The 19,690-nt window shown below is 42.0% G+C and overlaps 1 protein-coding gene across 1 annotated transcript in view; it reads left to right on the top strand.

Annotated features, from left to right (window-relative positions):
• The first annotated feature begins 7,306 nt into the window (after positions 1 to 7,306).
• Positions 7,307 to 19,690, top strand: part of RB1 (RB transcriptional corepressor 1) — a 71,408-nt gene continuing 59,024 nt past the window's right edge. The window contains exons 1-4 of the mRNA XM_005516359.3: positions 7,307 to 7,395; positions 7,579 to 7,696; positions 17,270 to 17,382; positions 19,325 to 19,459. Of these exons, the coding sequence (XP_005516416.2) occupies positions 7,307 to 7,395; positions 7,579 to 7,696; positions 17,270 to 17,382; positions 19,325 to 19,459 (455 nt within the window). The remainder of the gene's footprint in view (positions 7,396 to 7,578; positions 7,697 to 17,269; positions 17,383 to 19,324; positions 19,460 to 19,690) is intronic.

The raw sequence follows: 19,690 nt of genomic DNA on the forward strand, positions 1-19,690 counted from the left end.
TTCTGTATCCTGCCATTTACACTTAAAACTGCTGTTCTTAAAGGAATATTGATTTTACCTTTTTTTCTAATACAGTTTGGATCCTTGTAATGCCAGCTTTTCTAGGGAAGAGTGCAGAATAAATTATATAAGATGGGTAAGATGTACTTGCTGTTTTGAAGCTGTTTGCAAGAAAAAATACAGGACAGAATGGAAAAGGGAGTAACATAGGAAAAAGGCTGGAAAACCTCCCCTTAGATCCACTTGAGAGCTTTCATTACATGGGAACTGACTTGTCTTCTGGCCAAATTTTGAGCATTGATTCATCAGAAAAGTAGGAATGTTTATAGAATAATTACATATTTGAAAAAAGAAAAATAAAAACCAGTTTAAACCTATTTTTAAATAATGTATACCATAGTTGTCCAAATAATTTGTCTTAGGTTAATTCAGTCAAGAGACTTCATGCTAATCTTATTTTTCATCTTTTCTTAATACAGTGGGAGGATGCTTTGCTGTTTTTGGAGACATTATACAATTGTAAACATGCTATGATCCAGCTTCCTGCTATTGTGAATGTTTGGACTGAGATAAAATAACTTGTTTTAAAGGAAGTTTCCTAAATACACAATACTTTTTTTTTTCATTGCATGTGGCTTAATTTACAGATTGGTCCTGGTGTAAGTGCATTATATGTAAAATTAAAAGTATAACTGCTGTATTATGAAGCTGGACTTTTTAAATCCATTTTTGATGGTGCATGGCAATCATGAACATCAAATAAGGCCTCACATGCATGCAGGCTAGGTGTTAATGTATAAATTATATTTGCATAGCTGCACTTCAGTATATGTGCAAGCAAGCTGGAAAACCTGCTGGGAATACTTTAGCTACAGACATTCAGGATGTTGCAATTGTGCTCTTGCAACAAAGGTCAAGAATATGTCAGCACAAGGTTGCTGGTGTGTTCTTTGCAGCCCTGTATGACGCAAGATTCACACTGAAGTACTTTTAAGGATGTGTTCTACCTTTTCAGGAGCATTCTGTTCCTATTTTCCCTAAGTTAAACATGAAACTTGTTAATTTGTAAGCAAGCTTCGTATGGTCTTTAACTTGTTTTCAAAATAAAACTGAGTAGCCAAACTTGGTGATCTGTGGTGTGCCCTTTAATGGAGACACCAGTCAGTGAGGCTGCTGAAGGGGTGGTAGAGCAGGAGGAGAAAAGGATTTGGTCTGACAGATGGGAGGTTTCTTTGATCACGCTGTATGCCCATCCCTAATAGCTTTTGAGGCTGTTGGGAGGAAATTTACTTCCATCAGCAGTGTAAGAATAAGTGTGGGGAAGGAGAGAGAAACTCATGTGCACTGAGGAAAAGCTCCCAGCATGCGCTTGTGTCTTATTAAATGCCAGGCAGTTTGTGCAGGAAGACAACCTAAAATACCTGGAGTGCAGTGAAAGGTCACGTTGGAACTTCTGCCCTCAAGTCAATGAAGCGTGACACACAAATCCATGGAAATAGATCTTGGAGATGCTTGGGGTTTTTTTTCCTTTTAAAATAATATAATAAATACAAGTATAATAATAGTTAAGAGTCCAATAAACAAAGATAGCTGTGCTGCACTGATGAAACCACATTTCCAGCCCAGCGAGTTCCAGAAGAGGGTTAGTGTGAAAATTACCTCATTGGACAATTATCTTTGCAAATAGTTTTAAAACTCCTCATAAAAAACCACAGTCAGTCTTAATGCTTAGACATACTTTATTACTGAAGCAGCAAAATCAATATCCTGTGCCACCATCTTTAGTTGGTGTACGGGGCTGTGTTGCTTTCTCATGGGTCCCAAAGAGCCTCTGATGTTCAGCTGGTCTTTGCATGAGTCAAGTTGCTGTGACCAGTCAATGTGATTGATGTAATCTGGGCTTGCAAGGCACAATAAAAGCTCCAAGGCCTCTCTCCTCCAGGTAAAGTCTTGCAGCTTTAGTAAAGAGGCACAGGGTAAGTTTTGGCATGAAGAAAATCCTTTGGGCCTGCAAGACTGAAAATGCAAGAGTTTGGTTCCCTGATGTCTGTCAAGGTGCGTACATGTGTTTGTTTATATGGGTTGGGTGGGAGGATGGAGATCTGACACATCAGTGTTAACAAAAGCTTGTGGTTTAGAGACATCAGCAGAGCTGCACTCTTCACTGGCATTGCTTGTTCCAGTGGTGGGAGATTTTACTGCTACAGAGGAAGCAACATAGAAGAGCCAACAGTGCTGTTGCCACACCAGGAGTTTTTCTGGAATGCTATACACAAATGTTTTCAACTAATTAGGGTATCTCACTGCCATGGATTAGTAAAGGATGTCTTTCTCTTAGACTCACTCCTAGCAAAAAGAAAGAAACAAGATAGGGGGTTGGTTTAGTTCAGAGAAATGCCTATGCTCACAGGCTACAGTTGCTAATTTTCAGTTAGTTTTCAGGTTGTTGGCCAAGATTAATTTGATTCCAAAGAACTACTTCCAGGAGAGTGCATTCTACTTCTTGTGGGCTTAGGAAATCTTGGAAGTGGAGGCATGGGAAACATCCTCGCTGGGGAGATGGCCAGCAGCAGGACAGGGTGATGCCTGTGCCAGAGCACGCTTCTCATGTGGTGAGAGGAAGCAGAACCTGGGACTGAGATGGATGGGAACGGAAGGATTGCAGTGGGGTCCTTAATGTGGCCATGCAAGCAACAAGACGGCTGTGGTACCAGCTGACATGAACTGCCCTGCAGAAGGGTCACAGGATGCCCTCCCTGCACCCTCCCAGGGCAGAATGCACCCAGGGTTTGAAACACTTTGCTTCAAACTTTGAGGACGCAGGGTGGTACCTGTGTGACAAAGCACAGGGTGTGATGCAGCTGTGCATGCAAGGGCATGATTTATATTGATATCCAGCAACCTTTGTAAGCAAGGAAAGGCATACCAGGAATGATCATTTCTGTCTGATGTAATTGCACTGTCACTAGGGCTTAATCTGATAAATTGCATCAGTCAGGGATTTTATTTTTCAGTACTCTAGTTTTCAGCACTAGTGCAAATCTGTTAAAACAGACACAGCTCTGACAGTCATTCTCACAGAGAACAAGAAATGTGGAATGTCCAGATAAGTAGTTATGATTCTTCTATAAATAGATAAATACAATTGGAGTAAAAAGAGAAAAAAGTGACATTCAGGTCTAAAAGCTCTGATCAATGCAAATCCTTTCTGATGTCCAAGCAAATTAAATAGAAGTATCTGTGAAGGGTTGAGGTTTTACACATAGGCATCATTTACATGTAGCCATTTTCCCATCCAGTAACAACAGTGGTGTCCTTTCAAATCCCACTGTCAGTTTGGTCAAATGCTTTATTGATAGAGACTCCTGCCTTAAACTCATCACTGCAGTCTTGAGAGTCCAGAAGCGCCCTGTGTAGTGCTCTGAGAAGAACAAGCCACAGATGTGTATAACTGTGCAGTGAAAAATATTCTTTTTATTAATAATGTCAGTGTATAGGGAAAGGCTTTGAGCTGTTAGAAGTGGCAACATCTGACAGATACCTCCCGTCTTAAAGAGAAATGGGTAGATGTTTGTTATGGTCCCTATGGATTTTACATCACTGTAAATATTAACTTGCAGAAATGGTTTTTATTCTTCATATCTCAGGCTGTGTATTCGTGTAGGAAACAGTGGCATATGGGTCAGGCTCACCAGCACCAAGAGGCACAACCAGTCAGTTTCACCCCATCACCCCAGTAAACCCTTTCCAGCTTCAAGGGCAGAGCTGATGCCAGTGCAATCAGTGTTACCAGGGCAGGTGATGCTGGGGAGTGCAAAGGGCCTGTTCAAGCCATGTCCTGAGTGTCCCTGAGGCTCTCCTGCAGCAAGACTGTCACTTGGGTCTGTCTGCTGCACCAGGTGCTTCTCCAGTGAGGCTCTTCTTCAGGCCTGGGGCCTGTAGGGCAGCAGCTGGTGAAGAGCTGGCCTGCAGGTCTGTCACCTCCTTGCTCCTGTTAGCACTTGTGCTGGGGCTTGAGAGGGACAGCTGGGCTCCAGGTGACACTGATGGCAGAGGGCTGGCGGCTGCTACACAGTGCAAGGAATGTGAATGCACAGAAAAGGCTGGCCAGGAGAGGTTATGTCCCCTCCCTGGTTAATTCTGCCTGTTACATGCAGGAAAATGGGTGTGATACATGCAGACATCTTTATAATCCTTGAGTTTTACAGCCTGTGGGCTTTATTCAAGCAGAAATTCTGCCAATATTTAGTATTTGGACTAATATCCAGAAGCTCTCAATTTAGTGGGTTTTTAAATGCATATGTTTTGGTCATGCAACTTCAGGAAACTGATTTTACTATAATTGAAATCATGGCTTTTATTCCCACTGGCAATTACCACGAAACTACAGCAACAGTTTTAAGTGAAAAAATTAGGATAATAAAATTACCTAAGGTTGTGTAGCAGCTGGAAACAATGAGTCAGGACTGCCTGACTGGACATAAGTCCATGACCTATACTCTAAAAGCAGTTGCAGCAAGATGTTTTGAATAAAGATTTTGTCAGGTCAGATGCAAAAATTATCATTAATACTTTATTTGACATTGCAGTGTTTCCTTTGCTTCTTTTTTTTTCCCAGTAGGAGCTGATTTTTTTCTTTCCTTTGTAATTTTATTGAGAAGCCTAAAGGCTTCATTTAGAAGATGTTTTAGAATACAGGATTAAAAAATTCAAATCAGTACATCTTAAAAGGAGAAGGGAAAAAAACTGCAGCAACTTAAATATCGTTTTACACAAGGATGTGACTTTTTCTGGAAGTACATATATGTTAACTCTTCTTACTGCAGTTCAGATGTAGTTACTATATCCAAAGCTTTGGGATGGATTATTAAATGTTATTGTTGCTTGATTCATCTGCTGCCTCCCTTTGTCTCCCTCCAGCTGTAACTTGAAGCATTCTGAGATGATATTTTGGTTTTACTTGTTTATGGAGGGGAGCCCTAAGAGCCTTGCTTGATGAAAAAGTGCATAAAATTTGATTTGAGAAGGTGTGTGGTGCACTAGCAATATAAAAAAAATAAATTAGTATTTACACTGAGGCTGGTTAGTGAACTCTTTAAAAGGAGCAATGCACAGAGGGCCATGAGACAAATTTTTTGCCTGCCATCTGGACGATGCAGGGCCTGGCTCTAACAGCATGTTCAAGCAGCTGTGAGGGAAGTGACCCAGGAGGGTGTGTTTCCTACTGGCTGACAGCTGGCATGGTCTCCACTGGTTGTGACCAAGTTTTCTGAGACGTTTTGGTCTCATTTCAAATTCTTTTGTGCTCTTAAAGCCAGTTGTGAGGAGAAGGCAATGGACTCAGCTGTGCTTTAGGGGTTCAGCTTACTTTTCCAAGCTGTCTGTCTACTTGTCTGCAGTTCAATGGTCGATGACAGACTTAGTCCTAAACCCCAAGCCTTCCTTCCTAAGCATCTGGTACCGCCTGAATACAAAAAGTATTTAAATGTGCTTAGAAGCAGGGTAAAGTTACTGACAAAGTTTCATGAGAATCATCATCAGGAATGTCCAAATCCCACTACAGTTTACAAATCAAACATTTAATTTGGAGTTTATATACTTTGATTTCTTCTGTATTCACTTTTCTGTAATTGGTTTAAATCTAATTATAAAGCAGAAAGCCAGACACTGTTCTCGTTTTAAGTTGATTATGAAGGAAAAGCCTGAACAAATTAATAGAATGTATGAATGTAAAAATACTAGTGAAGTTTAACTGTATAACATATTAATGTTCATGCTGATTTTTGTTTGGATTTTTCTTAAATACAGGGTTTTGACAGCAGTCTCACTAAAAGTAGTTACTTTACAGGCGAATGACAGATATGTGCAGGAAGTAAGAACCCTTACATACAAATATTTTTCCCTTTCTAAGAAGTTGTCATCATGTAAGTCTGAAAATAAATGTGCTTATTTGCAGCAGAGATTTGCCTTCTAAACGTGAGTATGTAACTGCAGACAACAAAGCAGATTTTTAACATCATTGAATCAGGGCATGGTCACTTTGAATCTCATTGACTTAAAGTCCAGGAGATGCCCACAGCCTGAACTTATACTAAGTGCAATTTTACCGCACAGTGTTAAAAGCAACGTTTCAGTTAGGACTTGGATGAATGTTAGATTGAGAGATCACTGAACCATTTAGGATAAGACCTTTGAGATCATCGAGTCCAACCTCTGACTGGTCACCCACCACCTTGTCAACTAGACCGTGGCACCAAATGTCATCATGTGTAGTTGTTTCTTGAACACTTCACGGTATGGTGACTTCACTGGGGTGCCCACCCATTCCAATGTTTAACAACCCTTTCCATGATGAAATTCCTCTTGATGTCCAACCTAAACCTCCCCTGGCGGAGTCTGAGGCTGCTGTCCTGTTGTCCTGTCACTTGTTACCTGGGAGAAGACACCAACACTCACCTCATACAGCCTTTGCTCAGGCAGCTGCAGAGAGCAAGCAGTAAGGTCTCGCAGGCCTCCCTTTCCCATATCAAACACCCCCAGCTCCCTCTCACACTCCCACCTCCTTCTCCTCACAGGACTTGTGCTCCAGACCCTTCCCCAGCTACACTGCCCTTCTTTGGAGGTTCTTGTAGTGAGGAACTGGACACAGCTGAGATATAACTCTAGTAGTGCTGAGTACAGGAGGACAATCCCTGCCCTGCTTCTGCTGGCCACGCTATTGCTGACACAGGCCAGGATACCATTGGCCTTCCTGGCCCCCTGGGCACTGCTGGCTCATGTTCAGCTGATGTTGACCAGCACTCCCAGGTGCTTTTCCCCGGCCCACTGTCCTGCCCCCAGCCTGTAGCGCTGCCTGGGGTTGCTGTGGCCGAAGTGCAGGACCCAGCACTTGGTCTGGTTGAACCAGCGCTCCTAAAGGATCTGCAATTCCTGCCCTGCTCCGTACGCTTATTCTGTACAGCTACTCTTATGCACAGGTCTGCGTTTCTTCCCGTCTCACGGAAAAGATGTATCGGATGCCGGGGCTCGCTGAGTACCTGATGCGTCAGGCACGGCTGGGCTGCCGTCCCCGTCTCGGCCGAGGGGCCCGGGCGGCTCCGTGAGGCCCGGCCCCGGCGCCCCCGCCGCTCGGTCCCGCCCCGTGTCCGGGGCCGCGGGCGGGGCGGGGGCGCGGCCGCGGAAGTGACGGAGGGTGGCGGTGACGCTGTTTTCCCGCGGTTCGGCGGCGGGCGGGGGCCGGGAGCGGGAGCCGGCGGCCCCTGGTCAGTGCCGCCCGCGGCGGGCGCTCCCGGCAGCCGCTCCCGCCATGCCGCCCAAGCCCCCGCGCCGGGCGGCCGCCGCCAGGACACAGCGCCCCAGCCCCCACGGCGGCTCCGCGCCGCCCGCCGGCCCCCGGTGAGCGGTGCCCGGGCCGGGAGCGGGCTGGGGGCGGGCGGGCCGCCCCGGGGCCCTCGGCGCCCGGGAGTCCGGACTGTGGGGCGGTGTCACCCCGGGGCGGCTCCGGCAGCGGGTGGTGTGGGCTCCGTGGTCGCCCCGCGGTCCGGTGTCCCCGCTGGCGATGTGCGATGTTTTTCCTAGGCTCGAGGTCGGCGAAGCGGACTTCGTCGTGCTCTGTGATGCGCTGAAGGTGTCGGAGAGCGTGAGGGAGAAAGCGTGGAAGACGTACGAGAGCTTGTCGGCAGCGGATGGAGCTCTGGTGAGTAGCTGCAGCTCGCAGGTCGCTCGGCAGCAGCGCCCGTCCCGTGCCCCTGCTGCGATGCTGAGCCGTAACTTGGCTGCAGCGGCGGCCGAGGGTCCCACGGCCAAAGCTCACGTAGCTTTTTCCAGGCGAAGGTGGACTGAAGTGTGATGTTGCCGTGTTCACATCTGTGTGTACTAGCTTCTGCAGATTGCCCTTTTTTTATTAATATTTTGTGATAAAGGTTCTTTATCACAAAAGAGGAGTTCTCAGGAGTTCTTTTAGATTACTAACGAGTGACAGTAGAAAACAGCACCATGCGATCAGCTAATTCTTTGAAAGTTATTTCAAATATGCCTTAGTCAACTTTATACAGGCAGTCTTATTGTGTGTTTCTGTGTATTGTTTTCCCCTCTGCATCCTTTATGAGGCTGCAGAAAGGGTATGGAGATGACTATTGAAGAAACAGGATTTTTTTTTTTCTATTGCGTAATGTTAACCTGTGCTTGTCATTGAGGCATTTCCGTTCAAAGTTAGTCACTGGGCATGTGTAAACAGATTAATAAAATGTTAGGCCCTTTCTTGATTTTTGCTTTTCCTTCTCCTCAGTAGGACTGCTGTGTTAACAATCCACTCTCAGAGAACAGCTATAATACAGTTAAATCGTGGCAGAAGCTTTGTTATGAAGTCCAGATGCAGTTTTATAATGCCTAGCTGCGATATTAATCCCACTGTGTGGACTTGCATTGATGTACATGTTCTGACTTCTGCTTACCCTTCTGCAGCTTGGGCTGACCTGCCACAGCTATGCCGTCACTACTAATCGTTTGTTATCTGTGTTTTTTAAACTGCAGTGTGGCTATACCAGGTCTTGGTGCATTTACATCACAGAGTAATAATAGCATGGAAGGGAGATTATACACAGCTCTTTCAGTAACAGATACAATTTCTGTATCTGATGTTCATGGTAACCATTTACCTAAAAACATAGCTCCCCTATAAGAATGAAAACAGGTGTAGTCAGTTTCCTTGACTGAAAAAAAACAAGGCAGGTTTCAGTATAATCCTGCAAATTTCATTTACAGGTGAAGTTTTGTTTTCACTGATCATTACTTAGCAGTGGCCAGATAAGATACATGGTGTTTGAAACCTTTCAGCTTCTGAAGATTGCTTCCTTTATCTATTCAGAAATAGACCTTCATTATGATACATAGCTAATATCTGTTGTCTTGCGATTAAAACTGATTGCTGAGAGCCTTTTAATGTACAGGGGGAAAAAAAAAAATCTACATTATATTGTGTTTTAATCTGAGGCCTTTTCCTCAAATTTACAGATGTATCTTCAGGGTGTTGAAATGAGTAAGCTGTCAAGTGTGTGATTCCATGGGGGACCTGGAAGGCACTGGAATTGCTACGTTTAGCTGAGAGCAGGCTTCATCTGACTCTGAAGTCAAGCAAATTAATAGCCTGGCTAATTGCTGCTTTTTTGCTTGGGAAAATTGACTTTTCCCAAGTCAAGCTGTTACAGTGAGCCTGGCTTCTCAGGATGACTCTGTAGTTCAAGTTGCAGGGATTCAGGAGGAGGCTGCTCTTTTCTTCCCTCTGGTAAAGGTGTTATGTTGGAGGGGCTATCCCGGGGCTTGTCCTGCAAGCACCAGCTCTCTGTGTTTTAATCAGTGAGGTTTGGTAGTAACCTCTTCAGTTCTGAACTGGAGCAGAAGCTGTGTAGCAGCTTTCTGATCTCAAGCAAAAAGTTAAACAGCAGGCCACCAGTTGAGACAAATACTTACCAGAACACTTGTGTTTAGCAATGCAGTTGGTTTAACTTGAGGAAGCTTAACACATAAGGCCACTGATGGAAATAGAGGTAGCATCTAAGAATCCCCCTCTCAAGCCATTTACAAAGTACAGAGACCTGAAACCTTGCCTTTCTTGGCTCACTGGCCTTGTTTTTTGTGGTTGATGTTAGAATTGTGCCTGCCAAATCTCTGAGGATGTGAAGGGCACTTGTAGTGGTAACTAGGAAGCAGCATGGCCCAGACTTTAGGTACTGTGGTAACTGGCAGATACTCAGGGTACAGATGTGGGTTTGAACATTGGATGTATCCTTGGCCGGTGACTATTTAGTGACTTGAAATGAAAGCATCTTGTAGTACTGTCCTTTTTGAGTCACTTAGGGTACATGTGCAGAGACTCTGCAAACCAGGTACATGTGGTTTAAAAGTATAAAGCAATTGTTTCTGGCAGGCATATACATAAAAAATTGCTAGAATGTAGTGACCTACCAGCCCAAACGTGCCTGTGCTTCAGTGAGACATTTCACTGGCCAGGCAGGCATCAGCTAGGAGAACTTATCTGCTGCTCCCTGGAATGAATGCCAATGCCCACTGGCGCCAATTTTTTTTTTTAATTTCAGGATGTCACACCTTTCCACACTGATATGTTTTCTTTTGAGCATTTGAGCTACTAGTGATGATACTTGGAAATTTCAGCTTTCTTATCTTGCACTTTCTTTCCGTGCACTGTAGCTTTCCTTGCAGTGCACTCCAGTTATCTGTTTCCGCAGCGTGTGAGTCAAGGATGTACAGCTGCACCCTACTGCAGCTGGGCTGTGAGTCCTTGAAACAGCTGAACCTCTTGGAGAGGTGTGGAGGAGGAGAAAGATGACTAGAGAGAGATGGTAACATAACTTTTCTGGAAAATGTGGCTGACTTGTAGTTGTAAAAACTAGATCTGCAGAGAGAGCTTTTTCAAAAGCCCTACATCTTTCTTTTAAATATGGTGGTGTTTTCCTTCATAGTGGGAGGACACTAAAGCTTTCCTCTGTGTCAGCCAAGTTTAATGACATTCCTCTACAATAAAATGGGAACTCAAAGTCTCTTAGAACCCCAAATGCTGAATCAGCACTCTTGGTGTGTGGGGTGAAGGAAGGTGTCTGATGTGTAATCAGAAAGATGTTTCTTCTTAAATTCTTTTGGTATCTGGTGAACTCCCACACATGGAGAGTGGACATGTGAACATTGTGAACATGGAAGCTAAACAAGGGATTTTTCATTGGTGTCATACAAATATTTTTGTTCTCTCTATCATTTCTTTATCAGACCAAGCTACCTAGATAAACAGAAGCTTTTAGAGATGTAGTTTTTACAGCTTTAGTTTCAAAATGTTTACACACTGATTATTGGCTTAACATTGGCTCTGATCCTTGCTTCTCTTGTACTCTTAATTCTTTGTAACTCTCTTGAAATCTGTACTATGAACCAATAGTGCTTGTAAATTCTAGATGGAATTCATAGATTTAGTGGAATTACTAATGTACTTTGGTGAGCAGCCTGTGATTCTTGGTGTTAGGGATATTAGTAGTCGTCCAGGAAGCCATACTAATACTATTGCTGTGAAAAAGCTCAGGGCATTTGTTATGTTCTGCTACTGTTTGTTTTGGTAGAGAACAACAAAATGAGAATCTGAAGTAGAATATGGGGTGATATTATCAGGGAAAAAAGCTTGAGTGAATTGTTGCTGAATATGTTGGAAAAAACCCGTGTGAGGAACAGGTGATATGATAACTAAATCAGAACCAAACTTCTCCAAAGAAAATTGAAGTGGTTTAGGAAATTGATAGAATTTGGAGTCTGCCAAGGACCTTAAGGCATAGGGTCTGGTATGCTTTGAGCTCATCGGCGTAGTTGGCTGGAATATGTGGTGCGTGGGTAGGAGCTCCATTTTTTGTTGGCTGTTCATAGCACTGTTTGGGAAATGTGGCTCCTTGTTCGCCTGTTGCAGCTCAGCTGTTCAGACTCAGGAATTCCTGAGCTGTTTTTATCAAGTATTTCTCTAAGCTGCTATTAAAAAATTGTCATGGTGAAAGATCTGCAGTCTGCATAGTTAGGTTTTCCTAGTTTAGCTTTATTTGCCCATGTCTTTTCTTCCACCAAGTACTAATTTCTTTCTGTTATAATTCAAGCCAGTGGTGTAAAATTCTGTACCAGACAATTCTGCACCCCATGAGAAATGTATTATTGCTGCCTTTTCTTTTCCCTCAGAAAATCTCTAGCATATGAAGACGTTTAAGGCATTTTTTTCTTGTCTCTAATTACTTAACTTACATCCTAAAATTCTCCCCAACCAGTGACTTACACTGGCATGCAGATGCTGCAGAATACTTGATTTGTGCAGGAGTTAAACTGCTTTCTCAGTGAAGGAAATGTACAAGGTAAGCTGTAGCTTAAGTTGAGGAATGAAATAAATATGATTTAAATATGGAAGGTTGGTCTGTATAGACCAAAGGGTTCATGTTCAGCAGGTCAAGTCTCCCCAGTCCATAAAATTTCACATTTAAATTAAATCTGTTCCTTAAATTAAATCAGTTCAGGTTGTGGTTTCTTATTAAAAAGAGAATATTTTAATTGGTAAGCTACCTCATCCTCACTTTAAAAGACAGAGAGACCTCTTGCTTTTGGCAAAAGCACGAAACACGTATGAGTTCATAAAGTATTTTCTGTCTAGACTTTGTCTCTAATTTGTAGAACTGCAGCTGAACTGAATCTGAATCCATTGAAGCTTTGGATGGATGAGCACAATTACAGATATTTCAGGATCCTCTGTTATTAAAAAAAGAAGAGCTACTGAAAGTCCCAAAACAAACAAATCATCACCATGGCCTCTTGCTGATAACATTCAGAATGTATCTTAGCAGCAGATGCATTGCTTGTATGTGCCCTTGGACTTTAAAAGCTCAAGCAACTGGTATAGAGTTTCTTTTTTTACTCATCCTCTGCCTATCCTGGGGAGAGATTGATGACTCTTCCAGTCTTGCTACATGTAAAAGTGTAATGGGAACTTTGCATATCAGATTAACCATTTTTACTAGTTCAGTACTTTCCATTGACTTCATTACTTTTAGCTAGTATTATATCTGAATTTGCTCTCATCTGTTGAGAACTAATAATAATCTTCATCCCAGACAACGTTCAATAGGAAATTTAAAACTGGTATTTCTGAAAAATGGAGTATCTGTCTTTGCATAGAACTTACATGTAGACAGGGGTTATAATGGTTACAGACTTTTTTTGTTCCCCCAGGATATTTTTCCTGCAGGTTTTTATTCTGAACAGTTTTCTGTTGTGGGAGCTTTGTGAGTCTATTCTCCAGTCACCTTCCACCCACTGTAATCATAAACATTGTGTCAAAATAGTTTGGGTTGGAAGGAGCCTTTAAAGGTCATCTCATTCCAACTCCCCTGCCACAGGCAGGGACAAGTTCCACTAGACCAGGTTGCTCGGAGCCCCATCCAACTTGGCCTTAAGCACTTCCATAATAGATAGAGCGTCCACAGCTTCTCTGGTCAGCCTGTGCTGGTGTCTCACCACCCTCACAGTAAAGAATTTCTTCCTAGTACATGATCTAAACTTGTTCTCTTTCAGTTTGAAGTCATTCTCCCTTGTCCTCTCATTACATGCCATTGTAAAAAGTCCCTCTCCAGCTCTCTTATAGCTCCCTTTAGGTACTGGAAGATGCTGTAAGATCTCCCCAAAGCCTCTTCTTCGGGCTGAACAACCCCAACTCTCTCCAGCGCCTTGATAATTTTTGTAGTCTCCTTTGGACTCTCTCTAACAAATGTCTGTGTTCTTGTACCACCAAGCTGGTTCTCTGTATTGATTGGAATGTACTTGATTGGAAGAAAACTGATGTTTTATTTTAGTAAGCCAAGTTCTACATCTTCCTCTTCAAAAATCAGGTGCTTGGTATTTACAGTGAGACATCCTATATCCCATTTGATTCAAGTATCCATCTGTGTTTGTGTGTTTCTCATGTACATTTCCCTTGACCTTCTTTTACACAACATCGTTTGAAGTTTCTATTCTTGGATGACTTTTGTAGGCTGTCATCAAAATTGTTATCAGTGTTGGCAGAAGAGTAAACATCTCTAACTGCCTACTAGAGCTGAGACTTCCTGTTACCATCTCCTCCTCGGACTGGTTTAGCACTGGAGAACCTCTGGGGGCAGAGAACAGAAGTTCTTTCTGTTAGTGCCTTTAACACCTTTCAGCTACATCTGGAAAGAAGAGAGGCAAGAATCCCATTTGACAATAGTTAAGTGTTGGATGAGCAGTTTTTCCCAATGACTCCTTACAGGTTGTTTTCAATAGATATAAATAAAGTAGTCATCTGGTAAAAATCAGATCAAATAAAAGTAGTGGTAAGTCCAGAATGAGAAATACTTTGAAAGCTTTTTTAAGTGTTTTACGTCTTTTCCTGCAGAAGACTATATTGATTCAACAAAATTGACCTATGTTGCTCAAAGTTGTAGCATTGGTTCCTTGGAATCCTAAGTAAAAGATGATAAAAAGAGAAATCTATGTAGACTACTAGGAGTTAAATAATCTTAGTGCTTGGTAGGTAGGCTTTGCTACATGATGAGTTGAATTAAGGTCGCTGGAAGTCATCTTACTGATACAGAAGGACAGCCAAGGGCAGATGTTGAGCTGTTGTCCTGCCCATTTTCTTTAGTGATGCTGTATCAAAAAAAGATCTTGAGTCAGACTGGCAAAGAAGAAAATCCTCAGAAGTTAATTTCTGGCTGTGAGTTTGTCTTCATTCCCATGCATTCAAGTCCATCTGAGATGAATCATCTGCTTTGGCTGTAAACAAAGCAGAATAGATGGAAGGAGTGATGCTGCTGTGTTTTTTGTTCAGCATCCTGAACTGGCCAAAGGGGTATTCCATACCACAGAACATCATGCCCACTATATAAATTACTGGAGTTTTGCTGGGAGTTTCTGACTGCTGCTCAGGAGTGGGCTGGGCATTGGTCAGTGTGTGGTGAGCAAATGTATTGAGAATCACTTTTTTCTGTTGGGTTTTATGCCTCTCTCTTTCATTGGCATTGTAATTATTATAAATGTTGTTATTATTGCTGCATTTTATGTCGTTCCAGTTATTAAGCTGTTCTTTTCTCAAGCTGTGATGGTGGTTTCTGACACTCCTCCCCACTGAGGGGATGGGAAGTGAGCAAGCAGCTGTGTGGTACTTAGTTGCTAGCTAGGGTTAAACCATGACAATATTTACAGATTAAAATCACTGGAATCTTCATGCACAGCTGTGGCAAATACTTCATTTTCTGAGAAAACTGCAGTTTACCTGTGTCTTCAGTTGTTTTAACCAGCAGTAGCTGGTGGGATTGTCCCAGTTTGCTGTTCTTTCCTGTTTTCCTCTCCTTCCTCTCTTAGCTATCTTATAAGGCAGGCATGCTCAGGTGCTGCTGACCTTTACTTTGCTACTAGAAAATAAACTTCAACCAATAACCTATTTATTCTGGGTTGCGTGCAATTTTTCTTGTTAGACCAGCAGTCATCCAACATCTTGTGTTGAGGAGAAGGTGTCCAAAGCATCCTGTACCATCAGCAGTCGGTGTGGGATACTGGAGTTTGGCTCATTGTCATGGTTTGAATCTCATGGATTGCTAGGCTGCCTCTGAGACTGCCTTCTTGTTTAATGGTAGAAACGAATGAGTTATTACCCCTAGACATACTGGACAAGGAGTTTAAAGGTCGTTCTTGCAAAACCAGACCTCGCTCCTATCAAATAAACCATTGCTATGGCCTTCTAGCATTCAGCCTGCCAGAGCTGAGCTAGGCTGCCCAGGAAAGATAGGCTTGTTTGGATAGGCAACAAACCAGGAGCAATTTCACTGCTTGGTAGCACTCAGTCCTCCTGTCCTACAAGGCACTGTATTTACAGGGCAACATCGTGGTTGAGTTTGCAGGAGCATGGAGTGAAAGGAACTTATTCATTAAACAAGGTCAGCTGACTCCAGGGGCAGGGATGTGCTCAGTGTGAGTAGTCATCCTTCTTGGTAGTTCACTAGCTAGCATTAACCTTCACAATTTTTTATATCCCTTTATGTATCAACACATCTCAGTCTGTTAATAGCTTATTTCAAAATAATTTTCTCCTGTGCAAGGAGTCATGATTTGTGGAAACACTCAAATAGAAGTGCAGGAAGAAAACAGTGACTTAAATAATTGTCACATACCATGTTGTTGAGGGTGGCTGGTTAGTTTTGCATTGAAGCCTGTTCTATAGCTTTTAACAATTGCACAAGCCAGTGAAAGTTTTTGTTCTTTGGAGAAGACTCCCAGCCAGTCTTCCCTGATGTATAAATAAATGCTCCCAAGAAAGACACAGAAAAATTGCCAAAAAAAAAAAAAAAAGTTGGCAGTATTAGTGAGATTGTATAATTTATGGGCTTCACAGTGGGTTATTGGTCAGGTTGCACTGCTGACTAAGCACGGGCATGAGTGGCTGCTGACGGTGCAGAGGATTTCAGAGCAGGTTTGGAAGATCGCATAAGATGGAGGGAGCTAGGTCTGGTGCAGTCTTACTGCCTTTGGGGAACATTTTCTAGAGTGAACAGGCCCCTGCAACTCAAATTGGTGTTGTCTAGGAGGCAGCTGGGTGGAGCTTTCCCTTTAGGGAAAGGATAAAAAAGTAGGCCAGGGAGTGGGCTAAAGCAGTGTAGAAGACCAGGAATGTTGTGTTTCTATTCTCTTTCTCCTGGTGCTCCATTTCACCTCTGTCCTCCAACAGATGTCATGTCTGACCTAGAGGTGTGGAGAATGTGTTCAGAACCTGCTTCTCTGCTGTGGGCCTGGGTGGTGCTGGAGTTCTATTTACAAAGGACACTGGATGTCCGGAAAGTATTTTACAAGTTTGCTGTTTCTGCAGTTTTGGCCTGCTCCTATGCCTAGTTCTGTTTTCAAGAGAGCTTTGTTTCCAAAACTTGGGATATACCTGCTTGAGGGCTATTTTTCCCATGCTTGTACAAGTCATTGTTCTTCAGGGGTTTTCCACTGAGTTGATGTTTTGGTAGAGGGGTATTGGAACCCTACATGATGCCTGTCTGGCTCCAAGTGAATGACTTGTGATCCATCATCAGGAGTTCTCCATGTGGATGCCGTGTCTGTCATTGTGGGTTGGCTTTTTTTAATGAAGGATGATTGGTTATAACTTGCCCCTTCTAAATAGCAGAAGGCAGACCTTAAATGTCCATGTATGGTAGGAAAATGGCTGGAAGTGATTGTTATTATCACACTTTACTAAGCAGAGATGGGTTTGTGGCTCAGCAGTGATGAGTGGTTGATACAGCTGTACTCACTTATGAGTGTTTATTGCCTGTCAGTGTAAAGATTTCAATTATATTTTTATGGCTTGGCTTCTTACTCCTTAACTTTCAGTGTTTTGTTATAGTCAAATATGGTAATTTAGGGAAAAAAAAAAAAAGTACTCATGACTTCTGCTTTGCATAAACATTCCATGGAACCAAAGCTTGTATTTCGAAGCTTTGCTGAGTTGTATGGGTAAAACTGATTTTGTTCTGTATGAGTAAGAGTTGAAATGCTTGGTTTTTACCTGTATTGTAGAACCCGGAATGGTTTTCCGTTATGAAATAATTGGCTGTCATAGTAAAATGTTTGTTTGAGGATCTTTTTTTTAACCATTTCTGATCATATTTGGACAAATTATTGCCTTCCATCCATTACCCAGTTTTACTGATTAATAAAAACTCTTTCCTTTCTTTTTTTCAAGCAGGCTTGTAGCAAAAAGAAAAAGGAAACATGGGGAGTATGTATCTTTATTGTAGCAATTGATCTGGATGAAGTGACATTTACTTTCACTGAGCTTTTGAAAAGTATAAACATAAGGTAAGTGAGCTTAAGTAGGTGAACTTAGATCTCAGCAATTAACTTGTCAACATTTTTATGAAGAGCATGTTTTTAAAGCACAGTGAATCTTTGCGCATATGAGACTAGTTGATTTTACAATGAAGGTTACTTATGGAAGTTCTGAATACATTGGTGAACTAGAAGTCTTGCTGTCGTATTTTAGTTGAGGGAAGAGTGATACTTGTTTGATTCATCTGTGGTTGGCTTTGGGTGTATCACTCTTCTCATTCTTGTTCTTGCTTTCCCTAAAGTATTCATCAGTTTAGGTTGGTGCAAAGTGCACTTAAACTATTTCTTTTTTTCCCTCTATGATGATTTTCCGTAAAACCTTTTTCCCAGCATTAGGCTTAGGCTAAATCGAGAAGCAGGAAAGAAAAAAATTACTCTTCAAACAGTTTACCAGCATGCTGCTCTTTCTCAAACATTTTAATGCCAGGCTAAACTTTGTACTTTCATACACTCTTTTTGCTAGGGGAGTGTAACTGTTATATTGTATATTAATTAAGTTCATAATACAGAAATTAAGATTACAGTTTCTGCTTTTCAGGTAAATTTAGATGGGAACAGCAACCTTGTGTTAAATTCATCAAAGGAAAGAATTCCAATGCTATCTGCCTAGGAGCTGTCCTGTGTGTGGAAAGCATGCACAGGAGCAGAGCTTCTCAATGCTCTAGGGCAGGAGGCAAGTCCTCAGGGTTTGTGCCGGAATATCCTTTTCCTTGAAGCCATCTGTTATGGTTAGACTTCTCCATATCCTCTTTTACCTTGCATCATCTCCCTGAGCAGGGTCAGGTCCAGTGTTTTGACTCGATCCCTTCAGTGTTGAGTGCCTTGGAACCATGTAGCTGAAAGCCAGTTGCATTTGTGCAGCAACATTCAGTATGATCCACCCAAGTTCCACAGACCAACTTGTGCTGAAAGTTGAAAAGTGAAAGACTTTTTCTCTTAGGGTTTCAGAGAGGAAGCTGTTACTCTGCTGACTGTGATGCAATACTCAATTGCTTGTTGAAAAAGCCCAGGGCTTTTTCTCAGCTATAAGGTCAGACTGGCAGAGATTTCTACTAGTCATCCTGTAGAACATTCAGATATATTTTATTTCATGGTAAGAGCTCTTAAATGAGCTTCTGACTGGTTTTGTGTCTTGTATGTTTAATCTGACAAAGATCAAAAAGTTGCTCAGAATATTATATTCTGATAAAGGATCAAAATGTATTTGATACAGTTTAAAATAGCTGAAAATATTTGATAGCCTTCTTCTCTTTAATTTTTAGCAATCTGCTCATTTTAGTTATGAACATAACAAAATGCTTCCTTGATGGCCATAATATTACATGGATGTATAGGGAGAACTTTGATCCCTTGTGTGATAGTATTTCCTAAGGGTGGAGATGTCCTGTTGAAAGACTTGAAATTCTATGTAATTCAACTCATTCACCTCAATTTTCATTCCTAGGTCTTTCTTTAGTATGGATTTAGTATGGATCCTTAGAGTAGTAGGAGTGTTTCAAAGTAGAACAGGAGAGCTGAGAGGTGTGTGTTGGATATTTGTGGTACTACCAGCAGCACAAGAAGGAAAGTGTGTCTAGTTAGCAAATTCTGACTTCCAGAGATAATACCTGTGCTAAGCAAGAAAATTTTCTTTCTGTAGTAGAGCCTGTGTTGTGAGATACTTCTGCTGCCAGGTTGAACAGTATCCCTATGTCTGGAAAATGTAAAGGTGGGGGGCTCAAGGTAAACAAGTAGCATTTCCCAAGGCAAGGGTTTAGTCCCTGGTAATAATAGTAAGAACATGCTGGAGTCTAGTGAAGTAAGGCAATGGGTTTTCATGGAGATGTGTTTTTATTTTCTGTTTTTAAGAGCTATTTCAGGATACTCGTTTTCATGAGTTATGATAATGTGTCATCTTTTTTTCTTTTTTCAGTGTATGCACATTTTTTCAGTTTCTGAAAGAGGTGGATGTTAACATGGATACTGTAAGCACTAAAGTTGATAGCACTGTATCAAGGCTGAAAAAGAAATACGATGTATTATTTGCACTATACCACAAGTTTGAAAGGTAGTGTACGCTTTTGCATTTTGAAATTGATTTCTTTGTCTGTCAACATGTAAGTATTTGAGTTTTTCAACCTGTGTGTTATAGGAGCCCATTTAAACTGTGTGCGCTAATATTTGCAGAACAGTGAAATTGAGCTGTTTACTTGTATTAAATAAACACCGCTTACATTTTACTTCATAACTATCACAATGCTGTGTTAAGCAACCCCCTTGTTTCAGTAGAAAGAGTAGC

Source organism: Pseudopodoces humilis, chromosome 2, assembly GCF_049639895.1.
Source record: "Pseudopodoces humilis isolate 2021_Gansu_Grassland_sample_001 chromosome 2, ASM4963989v1, whole genome shotgun sequence".
Classification (NCBI taxonomy): Eukaryota; Metazoa; Chordata; class Aves; order Passeriformes; family Paridae; genus Pseudopodoces; species Pseudopodoces humilis.